The sequence below is a fragment of the Bison bison genome, unplaced genomic scaffold (assembly GCF_000754665.1).
Source record: "Bison bison bison isolate TAMUID 2011002044 unplaced genomic scaffold, Bison_UMD1.0 scf7180017864324, whole genome shotgun sequence".
In the NCBI taxonomy this organism is placed as follows: domain Eukaryota; kingdom Metazoa; phylum Chordata; class Mammalia; order Artiodactyla; family Bovidae; genus Bison; species Bison bison.
In genome coordinates, this window is record NW_011494896.1 from 5,600,283 (window position 1) to 5,612,257 (window position 11,975).

The 11,975-nt window shown below is 39.5% G+C and overlaps 1 protein-coding gene across 5 annotated transcripts in view; it reads left to right on the forward strand.

Moving 5' to 3' along the window:
- Positions 1 to 11,975, forward strand: part of PRCP (prolylcarboxypeptidase (angiotensinase C)) — an 87,522-nt gene that overhangs the window by 34,851 nt on the left and 40,696 nt on the right. For all 5 annotated transcript variants that reach the window (XM_010853219.1, XM_010853216.1, XM_010853220.1 and 2 more), the window contains exon 3: positions 7,622 to 7,762. In XM_010853219.1, the coding sequence (XP_010851521.1) occupies positions 7,622 to 7,762 (141 nt within the window). The remainder of the gene's footprint in view (positions 1 to 7,621; positions 7,763 to 11,975) is intronic.

The window sequence follows — 11,975 nt, forward strand, 5'->3', positions numbered from 1 at the left end:
TAGGCCACCTGATGCAAAGAGCTGACTCATTAGAAAAGACACTGATGCTGGGAAAGATTGAAGGCAGGAGGAGAAGGGGATGACAGAGGATGAGATGGTTGGATGGCATCACCAACTCAACCGACATGAGTTTGAGTAAGCTCCGGGAGTTGGTAATGGACAGGGAAGCCTGGTGTGCTGCAGTCCATGGGGTCACAAAGAGGCGGACACAACTGAGCAACTGAACAGCAAAAACTTTCCTGGTATTTTCAGAATACAGATGAATAAAGGTAGTGTTGCCAAAATCTTGACTGTGCACCAATGCCGAAGAGAAATACAGAGACAGAGTTTTGGAAGGTTAAGAAAAATGGCTTTATCTTTGCCCAGCAGAGGGGAATACATAGCAGGCTAGCACCTTAAGAACTGTGCCCCTTTTTGCTCGGGATTGGGGAGTTTTATATCATTCTGAAGGTCTTGTATTTTTTTTTTTTTTTTTCCTGCAAATTTTCAAAATGGCCACAGCTGGCTTTAGGTAACTCAGCAACCAGGACTGGTGTCACTGAAGTTATCTAGCCCATGGCCTTTTTGAAAATGCAGAATGCTACAAGACAGTGTAGGGGAAGAAGAATGTCAGGTGCCAAGTACAATACATATGGAATCAGAGAGTAATTAGTTTTGTTTAGCTTTGTAAAGGGCAAGTCTAGCTATAAAAGTGTTTGTTAGTAGTAACAGCTAAAGAATAACCAAGATTGTTTAAATCTTGCAGGCCTGTTTGACTGGTATGTACCAAAGGCTGTTCACTCATTTCTGTTTTTGCAGCAACAGTAGAACTTTCGAAGGATTCTTGAAATGTTCTGACGTAATCAAGTGAAAACAAGTCAAGAGTCACCCATGATCTGATTCATAAGCTATAGCTTGCTCTCCCATCTAGTCCCAGCTCAGGAGCTCCTCCTGCATGAGGGACAGCTTAGGCAGGCTCTACTTTTCTCCACCCAGAGACCTGGAAGCTGGCAAAACCCCACCATCCTTTCAGATTTTGGTTCCTTCTGGAAGTTGTGTCCTTCTACCATGAAGGTGTCTACCCCTTCAGGGGAGGTCCAGCTTGCCCAGAAACAATGTTAGTCTCCATTTAGGAACTCTAACAGAATGTCATGCCGTAAATCTAAGATTAATACAGGGCACACACCATCAAATAGAGGAAAGGAAGTCTTATCTCATTTCAATGTCTCTGGTCTAGAACTGGACACCAGAGAGCCCTCTTTCAAGGTACCTTAATTTGAAGTGTGAGTCTGTTTTTTGCCCTGTGTATTTTAGTAAAATTCTGTTGTTATTGTATATCTGGATATGTAAATGAAACCCAACTGTAAACCAATTTTCCTAAAACTAAAGCCTACTGAGTAAGAGTCAACATTGTTTTCTTTTTATAAGAGTCAGATAAGACCGAGCGACTTCACTTTCACTTTTCACTTTCATGCATTGGAGAAGGAAATGGCAACTCACTTCAGTGTTCTTGCCTGGAGAATCCCAGGGACGGGGGAGCCTGGTGGGCTGCCGTCTATGGGGTCGCACAGAGTTGGACATGACTTAGCAGCAGCAGCCTAATTAAATGAGTTAAAAACAATATAGTAACAATTACTGAGTTAAGTCAGTGAAAAGACCATATTCTTCAGTAAAACTGTTCGTATATGGGTGGGAATGTGTACTTCATTTTGCATATCTAGGAGAAAGATACCCTAGTGCCCCCTGCTAAAGGTTGAAGTTTGTATCCAGCCCTATCTGCAATAGTGTGTTACAATGAAAAAAGCAGACTGGATTTTGTGAGAGGTAGGATTGGGTAGTGAAAAACACACAGGAAGAAGAATTGTATTTTATTTATTAGTTATATTACCTTAGGCAAGTTATCTGACCTCTCTGAGCTTTCGTATCCTTATTTATAGGATTGGTGTAATGAACATGCTCCCAGAGGCTGATGGGGAGGATGGTAAGGCGATCTGTGTAAAGCACCAACACAGTACCACACCCGGAATAAGTGTTCTGTGTTACTCCCTGCTCCCTTTCTCCAAGTTGCCACCAAAACTGCTTCTAATAGGTGTGATGTTCTTACAGGCTTTTCTGGATGTGGATTTTATTTTTGAGTAGTTTTAAAGTCCATGTAGTTATTGTTGCCACAATAAACTATTTAAAGGATGTTCCCTTTGTTTCTTCCTGTCTACCCATTCTCATGGATCTCTTCTATCCTCTACAAGGTGAAGGAGGGAAATATCTCTTGAAATATCTCTTGAAACAGGACCATATTGTAGAGAGAACTGCTGTGTGTGACTAGAGGTGTTCTCCCTTTTTGAGATCATGTTTGCATGGCTTTTATGGTGCTATTATTTTAGTTATCTCAATATACCAAATTGAAAAAATAATTAAAAATTCGAGGTTTGCCTCTGACTTGTAACCTTGGCCAAGCCACTTGACCTCTTTGAGCCTGGTTTTTTTCAGTTGAACAGTGCAGATCAATTGGCTTCTAAGTCCTTTGTCTCTGTTTCTGTTGTGGTTTATAAAATTTCTATTCAGGATCCCATAGCTGAAAGTGGTATGCAGCCCTCAGCTCTCCACAGCAGAGGGCACACTGCACCTAGTGTGCCGGGCCATTAGGTATTGGGAACTGTCTACAGTTGTATAGTCTGAAGTGGGTATCCCTGATGATTAGGAAGAGTCAAGAAAATTCTGTAAATCAATGTTTTACAAAGGATATTTCACTACTTGTTTCTAGCTCTTTACTATTTAGCTGAAGCACCCAAGAAATAGGAGATTTTGACATTCTAGTGGGATGTCCTATAATTCTGTGAAGAGCTTTGTCACTCTCCACCTCACTTACCTCATCTTGGTATCCCATTCTTGGGACCTGTGTGCAGATGGGGTGGAGTGGAGAGCTAGCATTCCTTGAGCATGCATTATACATTAGGGACTCTTCCTGGTACTTTAGTTATGTTTAATCTTCACAGTAATCCTTTGAGTTGTATGTTATTATCTTTATTTTATATAGGATGAAAATGGGGCTCAAACAGGTTAAGTGGCTTGCCTGAGGCCTCCCAGTAACAATTCAAGTTCACATCTGTTAACTCCTGAATCTGCTTTCTTTCTATCATACCAGAGTTCCACCCCCTTTCTCCCCAATTAAACAATTAGGGATTGCTAGGAGCAGGAGTGCCCTGAGAGTGGCCATATAAGGAAGTTTGGCTTTCTCTAAAGTTCTTGTGGCTCTTGTAATTCTACATATAAGCCTTTTCTCAAAGCTTGGCTCTAAAGTCAGTGGGTAAATTGAAAATCACTATGGCAGAATTATCTTTGAGAATACCAGGGGGAAGTCATCTTATTAGAGAGCCATGTACTCCCTTTCTTTAACTACAGCACAGCTAGTCCTTCTTCCTTTGTTGAAACAGATCATGGTTTTTCCTGTTGAGCTTCAAATGATGCAGTTGGCATGTATTTAGGGGCTGTGGTGGATGGTAATTCATATCTTTGAGCATCAGAGTCTCATTCAGCATTGTGTGTGTGTGTGTGTGTGTGTGTGTGTTAGTCACTCAGTCATGTCTAACTTTTTGCAACCCCATGGACTGTAGCCTACCAGGTTCCTCTGTCCGTGGTGATTCTCTAGGCAAGAATACTGGAGTGGGCTGCCATTCCCTTCTCCAAGGGATCTTCCCTACCCAAGGATTGAACCCAGGTCTCAGCATAGTGAGAGGCTTACATATTAGAAGTATTCTGAAACTTCGATCAAGAGAAGGAAGAGCAGATTCATGTCTTATTTAGGGGCTTAACTCATTTGTTCTCAGAACATTACCTGTACTAATGAATGCACACAATTGCTTGGTATGCATGTGTGCTAAGTTGCTTCAGTCATGTCTGACTCTGTGTGACCCTAAGGATTGCAACCTGCCAGGCTCCTGTCCAGGGGATTCTCCAAGCAAGAATACGGGAGTGGGTTGTCCTGCCCTCCTACAGGGGATCTTCCTGACCCAGAGATCGAACCTGTGTCTCTTAAGTCTACCTGCATTGGCAGGCGAGTTCTTTACCACTAGCGCCACCTGGGAAGCCCCAGAATTACTCGGAGGCCTTGTTAAAACACAAGTTACTGGGTTCTGCTCCCCGCAGTTTCTAATTCAGTAGGCCTGGGAATTTGCATTTTTAACAAGTAGGCCAGAGAATTTGTATTTTTAACAAGTTCCTAGATGAAGCTGATGTTGGTATCTAGGGACCTTACATGGAGAAACAGTATATTAATTTGAACGGAAGCAAGTGGAATCATTTGTCTATCTTTCCTTCACTGTTTGTCTGTTTCTCTTGCTCTTTTTTACTTTGAGTCTTAGTGAGCGTAGTTGAATTAGTTTGAGTTAAATTAAGGAGCTGTGGCTCAGTCACTTCTTTATCCGGTTGCTCAGTTTACTTCTTGGCCTAGAACAAGTACTTGGCCCATTCAGTTGATGCTTGTTGGATAAGTGATTGAGTGAGTTAATGTATGTCATATGTGCTTGCTAAGTCGCTTCAGTCACGTCTGACTCTTTGCGAACCTATAGAGCCCATCAGCCGAGAAGGCAATGGCACCCCACTCCAGTACTCTTGCCTGGAAAATCCCATGGACAGAGGAGCCTGGTGGGCTGCAGTCCATGGGGTTGCTAAGAGTCAGACACAACTTCACTTTTACTTTTCACTTCCATGCATTGGAGAAGGAAATGGCAACCCACTCCAGTATTCTTGCCTGGAGAATCCCAGGGATGGGGGAGCCTGGTGGCTGCCGTCTGTGGGGTCGCACAGAGTCAGACACGACTGAAGCGATTTAGCAGCAGCAGCAGCAGCAGCAGAGCTCATCAAGCTCCTCTGTCCAGGGGATCTCCAGGCAAGAGTACTGGAGTGGATTGCTGTGCTCTCTTCAAGATATGTCATAGGAGGGTGTTTTTTTTTTTTTAGCACATGGATATCATTATTATATACTGCCCCATACAAACTGCTTATTTTACTTAATGGTAAATAGTCTTTATATTAGAATAGCCTGTATTTTAAGACCATATATGGTAAAGATTGTGGACATTGGGAAGTGTGTATAAGGTGTAGAGTTGAGAAACTTGCATTTTGGAACCTGTGGTACGAATGTGAAGCGTGTGTGTGTGTGTGTGTGTGTGTGTGTGTAGATGGAGTGGTTACAGGGAGTTCCATTTCTTTTGGAATGGTCTAGAGAAATCTTGCAAGGTCTGGGTTAGGTCAGAACCAACTCCTGCCCCAGGGAGGTTGGAGCAACACTGGATCAGCCTATGTGTGCCCCAGACCAGACCCTGCATTCTCACTCCTGTCCCTCCGGAGCACTGAGGAATTCAGACCTTGTGATCCTAAAGGCTTGGTGGGCTCTGTCTGTTGTAACTCTTTAAATTCAGATAGTTGTATGTGAACTTTACCATATTATAGTATTTAACAATTGCATTTTTTAAGTGGTTAGTTCATTTAGTGAAGTTCGATTTAAGCTCAAAATTGTGTCATTTTGACATGATTTGTATTGTATCTGGCAAGTCTCAGTATCCAATATCTTTTGTCTCTTTTAGTATAGATTAAATTTTTTTTCCTTTAAATTCACTTTACTTTAACAAAAATAAAAAAAAAAATTTTTAAGTATTTTTTGGCTGCATCTTACAGCATGCAGGATCTTAGTTCCCCAACCAGGGATTGAACCTGTGCTCCCTGCAGTGGAAGTGCGAGTCTTAACTGCTGGCTCAGTCTAGGAAGTTCCCATTTTACCTTTTCACTTTTTTTATGCTGAAGTATTTTTTCTTCTTTTCTTAAATACTTGTATTCATTTATTTGGCTGTGCTGGGTGTTTGTTGGTGCACAGGCATTTCTGTTGTTGTGGCGAGTGGGGGCCATTCTTTAGTTGCGGTGTGTGGGCTTCTCATTGCTGAGCATAGGTTTCAGTAGTTGGAGGCATGTGGGCTCAGTATTTGTCCTGAGGCATGTGGGTTCTTCCTGAACCAGGGATCAAACCCGTGTCCCCTGCATTGGCAGATGGATTCTTCACCACTGAGCCACCAGAGAAGTCCTAAGCTGAAGTGTTTTCAAGTAAATTACAAACAACATGATATTTTCTCTCTAAATCCTTTATATACAGCTGTAAAATAGAAAAACTTTTTCTTATGTAGCCAAAACAATATGATCACTCCTAACAAAATTAATGTTAATAAATCCTAGTTTGAACAAACAAGATGTAAATCACAATTTAGGGACAACTGGGTTAATTTAAATATGGCCTAGTCCATATTTAAATTAACCCAGTTGTCCCTAAATTGTGATTTACATCTTGTTTGTTCAAACTAGGATACAGTCTGGAATCATGCATTGCATCTGACTATTATGTTCCTTAAAATTTATTGTAATCTAAAACAAACAGTCCTTTAATCAGATATTACCTTGCCTTTTTGTTATAAAATACCTTATCTTTGAACTTGTCTGATCGCTTCTTTGGAGTATGTTCAGCTTGGTTTTCTACCTTTGTATTTCCCAGAAACTGGAAATTAGATACAGAGACTGGACTGAGATACAAACTGAACATTTTTGGCAAGAATTTATCATGGATGATATGTGTTTTGTGTTGTGCAATGTGAGGAAATACATAATTCCTGTTCACACCACTGTTAGTGATGCTAACTTTGATCACTAGGTTAATAGGCTAATCTTGTGACAGGTAGTAATATGAATATTCATTTTCTTATCATCCATCCTCCTAATGCTTTTAACACTATTTAGTAATTCTTGCCTGAATCAGTAACTTCACTAGGGTTTGTCAAATACCATTTTTCTAATCCTGTCATTGCTTCTGCATTAGCTGACATTTGATAAAACAGAGCTATTTTTCATCAGTTGGGACTATTTAGTACCCTGAAATACAATTCTGTTGGAAAGGCAAGTTAAATGTTGAATTCTTTGCTTTTTTATTTACAACTTCTAAATGAGGAGTTGGCTTAATAAATAAATGGTGAGGAATAAATATTTTTCTTGCTTTCTCTTTTTTGATATCCTTATGGAGTAATGGATTTTCATGAATCAATTAAAATATGGAATCAAATGTTTTAATTAGCTACAATCATTATTCTTTTTATGTTCCATTTGTTTTATGTTCAATTAATTAAAACTTCAGCCAATGATAGTCCTTTGAATAGCATGAAATACCAAGATCCTGGCCCTTGGAATGTCAATTGTTATTGGGATAATAGACCTTTTCAATGGTCTTTCTAGTCCTTGAATTTCAATATTGAAAGTTTCAATAATGAAAATTTAAGTAGTAAGGAATGTCTGTATTTTAAAAATTGCTAAGTTCATATACTATTTCCAATTCAATTTTAACATTATTGTGTTTTTAAGTGGCCACTTGATTTTATAATTGTATATTTTACACTGAAAATCTCAACCAATAACATTGCTTTATCTTAAAATATGAAGAAAATGATTTCAAAATAACATCAATATTACTACTACTAATGAAACCAAATGAAGTTTGACATTTTTTTATTTTTGTAGCATAGCTTGATTTGAATGGAAGAATAATATATGTACTTTTTAGTTTTTAATTACTTTCCTTTGAAATATGTCGTCTGTTTCTTTTTTGTCATAGGTTGATCACTTTGGATTTAATATCGATAGAACTTTTAAACAGCGGTACCTAATAGCTGATAACTACTGGAAGGAAGATGGTGGATCAATACTTTTCTACACTGGTAATGAAGGGGACATTATTTGGTTTTGCAATAACACGGTATGTGCAGATGTGCTCAATTTCTTTTTTATTATGATCAACTAGAAAAATATCTTTTGTAGTATATATGACCAAATAATTCTGAAGTTTAAAAAAAAAAGATAAACTCACAAATAATAGAGAAACAGCAAAAGTATGTGAATAGGCAGTTTACAAAAGAATAAATACAGACATCCAATGAGCCTGTTCAGCCTTAAAGAATTACATGTGAAAAGAATGAAATATGATACTATTTTTGGACAACTGAATTTTAAAAGATGAAAAAATATCCCAGCTTATTTCACAATTGAACTAGGATATGGCAGAAATGGGAGTAGGGATGTCATAACTATGTAATAAATATAGTTTATTGTTATTATTACAGTCTAGAATGAGAACACAAAGGCAGGAATTTTTGTTTGCTGTTCAGTGGTGTATCCTCAATCCAGGACTGTTTTAGGCATATAGCAGCTACTCAATAAATATTTGTTAAATGAATTAATTAATAAAATCTAAACAAAGCCAGTGCAAATAAGAAAAAAGCAAGTTTGATTTTCAAATAGGAATGGACGAAGGTAGATATATTTTAGCTTTCCTGTTGTACTATTTTTCTTATATTTGTGAGGAAAAAAAATACTGTAGCTGTTAGCTTGCTTCTCTTGACTATTTATTCTATCTTCTTTTATAATAATGCTTAAATTTGTTAACAAAACTTAATTAAGACACATGAAAGGAAGAAATTTTCCTTTTTAATCAGCCAGAGCTAAGACTGCTGCTGCTGCTGCTGCTGCTGCTAAGTTGCTTCAGTCGTGTCTGACTCTGTGTGACCCCAGAGATGGCAGCCCACCAGGCTCCCCCATCCCTGGGATTCTCCAGGCAAGAACACTGGAGTGGGTTGCCATTTCCTTCTCCAATGGATGAAAGTGAAAAGTGAAAGGGAAGTCGCTCAGTTGTGTCCAACTCCTAGTGACCCCATGGACTGCAGCCTACCAGGCTCCTCTCTCCATGGGATTTGCCAGGCAAGAGTTCTGGAGTGGGTTGCCATTGCCTTCTCCGAGAACTAAGACTAGAAAATGTCAACTTTATACCAGAAAGCTAGTCTGTGAACTACCTTAGGGTGGGGACTGAATGATATTTTCTCCACTGCCAATGTCTGACATGGTGCTTGGTATTCAGAAGGTCTTAGTAAATGTTGAACTGAACTACATTAAAAGCAAAGATATGAACCCAATTATGTTGTATTATTGTATTCCATATTTCTAATTATTTCCTTGGGAATAACAATCCTTAGGATGTTATTAGTCTAAATATGTTAGTTGAAAATAAAATAATTCCCTAAGAACTGATTTCCTAGATATCTATTTCTCTTAGATGAGTGACAGATAAAATCAGAATTTATTTTCCATCAGATTCCTGCTCTGTAATTCTGTGAAACAACTGAGGCTGCCTTGTCTCCCTTTCACTTCCTTGTGCCATTGCTCTTTTATGCCAAGGCAACGGGTCTTCTCCAACATGACAATTCAAAAGCATCAATTCTTCAGCACTCAGCTTTCTTTATGGTCCAACTCTAACATCCATGCATGGCTACTGGAAAAACCATAGCCTTGACTAGACAGACCTTTGTTGCAAAGTAATGTCTCTGCTTTTTAATATGCTGTCTAGGTTGGTGATAACTTTCCTTCCAAGGAGTAAGTGTCTTTTAATTTCATGGCTGCAATCACCATCTGCAGTGATTTTGGAGCCCCAAAAAATAAATTTGCCATCTATTTGCCATGAAGTGATGGGACCAGATACCATGATCTTAGTTTTCTGAGTGTTGAGCCTTAAGCCAACTTTTTCATTCTCATCTTTCACCTTCATTAAGAGGCTCTTTAGTTCCTCTTCACTTTCTGCCATAAGGGTAGTGTCATCTGCATATCTGAGGTTATTGATGTTTCTCCTGGTGATCTTGATTCCAGCTTGTGCTTCTTCCAGCCCAGTGTTTCTCATGATGTACTCTGCATATAAGTTAAATAAGCAGGGTGACAATATACAGCCCTATACGTCAGTACTCCTTTTCCTATTTCGAACCACTCTGTTCCATGTCCAGTTCTAACTGTTGCTTCCTGACCTGCATACAGGTTTCTCAAGAGGCAGGTCAGGTGGTCTGGTATGCCCATCTCTTGAAGAATTTTCCACAGTTTATTGTGATCCACACAGTCAAAGGCTTTGGCATAGTCAATAAAGCAGAAATAGATGTTTTTTCTGGAACTCTCTTGCTTTTTCCATGATCCAGCGGATGTTGGCAATTTGATCTCTCGTTTCTCTGCCTTTTCTAAAGCCAGCTTGAACATCTGGAAGCTCATGGTTCATGTATTGCTGAAGCCTGGCTTGGAGAATTTTGAGCATTACTTTACTAGTGTGTGAGATGAGTGCAATTGTGCGGTAGTTTGAGCATTCTTTGGCATTGCCTTTCTTTGGGATTGGAATGAAAACTGACCTTTTCCAGTCCTGTGGCCACTGCTGAGTTTTCCAAATTCACTGGCATATTGAGTGCAGCACTTTCACAGCCTCATCTTTCAGGATTTGAAATAGCTCCACTGGAATTCCATCAGCTCCACTAGCTTTATTCGTAGTGATGCTTTCTAAGGCCCACTTGACTTCACATTCCAGGATGTCTGGCTCTAGGTCAGTGATCACACCATCGTGATTATCTGGGTCGTGAAGATCTTTTTTGTACAGTTCTTCTGTGTATTCTTGCCACCTCTTCTTAATATCTTCTGCTTCTGTTAGGTCCATACCATTTCTTTCCTTTATTGAGCCCATATTTGCACGAAATGTTCCCTTGGTATCTCTAATTTTCTTGAAGAGATCTCTAGTTTTTCCCATTCTATTGCTTTCCTCTATTTCTTTGCATTGATCGCTGAGGAAGGCTTTCTTATCTCTTCTTGCTATTCTTTGGAACTCTGCATTCAGATGCTTATATCTTTCCTTTTCTCTTTTACTTTTTTGCTTCTCTTCTTTTCACAGCTATTTGTAAGGCCTCCCCAGACAGCCATTTTGCTTTTTTGCATTTCTTTTCCATGGGAATGGTCTTGATCTCTGTCTCCTGTACAGTGTCATGAACTCCATCCATAGTTCATTAGGCACTCTGTCTATCAGATCTAGTCCCTTAAATCTATTTCTCACTTCCACTGTATAATCATAAGGGATTTGATTTAGGTCATACCTGGATGGTCTAGTGGTTTTCCCCACTTTCTTCAATTTAAGTCTGAATTTGGCAATAAGGAGTTCATGATCTGAGCCACAGTCAGCTCCTGGTCTTGTTTTTGTTGACTCTATAGAGCTTCTCCATCTGTGGCTGCAAAGAATATAATCAATCTGATTTTGGTGTTGGCCATCTGGTGATGTCCATGTGTAGATTCTTCTCTTGTGTTTTTGGAAGAGGGTATTTGCTATGACCAGTGCATTCTCTTGGCAAAACTCTTATTAGTCTTTGCCCTGCTTCATTCTGTACTCCAAGGCCAAATTTGCCTGTTACTCCAAGTGTTTCTTTACTTCCTACTTTGCATTCCAGTCCTCTGTAATGAAAAGGACATCTTTTGGGGGTGTTAGTTCTAAAAGGTCTTGTAGGTCTTCATAGAACCGTTCAATTTCAGCTTTTTCAGCGTTACTGGTTGGGGCATAGGCTTGGATCACCGTGATATTGAATGGTTTGCCTTGGAAATGAACAGAGATCATTCTGTAGTTTTGGAGATTGCATCCAAGTACTGGATTTCGGACTCTTTTGTTGACCATGATGGCTACTGCATTTCTTCTAAGGGATTCCTGCCCACAGTAGGAGATATAATGGTCATCTGAGTTAAATTAATCCATTCCAGTCAATTTTAGTTCACTGATTCCTAGAATGTCAACATTCAGTCTTGCCATCTCCTGTTTGACCACTTCCAATTTGCCTTGATTCATGGACCCAGCATTCCAGGTTTCTATGCAATATTGCTCTTTACAGCATCAGACCTTGCTTCCATCACCAGTCACATCCACAACTGGGTGTTGTTTTTGCTTTGTCTCTGTCTCTTCATTCTTTCTGGGGTTATTTCTCCACTGATCTCCAGTAGCATATTGGGCACCTACCGACCTGAGGAGTTCATCTTTTAGTGTCCTATCTTTTTGCCTTTTCATACTGTTCATGGGGTTCTCAAGGCAAGAATACTGAAGTCGTTTGCCATTCCCTTCTCCAGTGGACCACATTCTG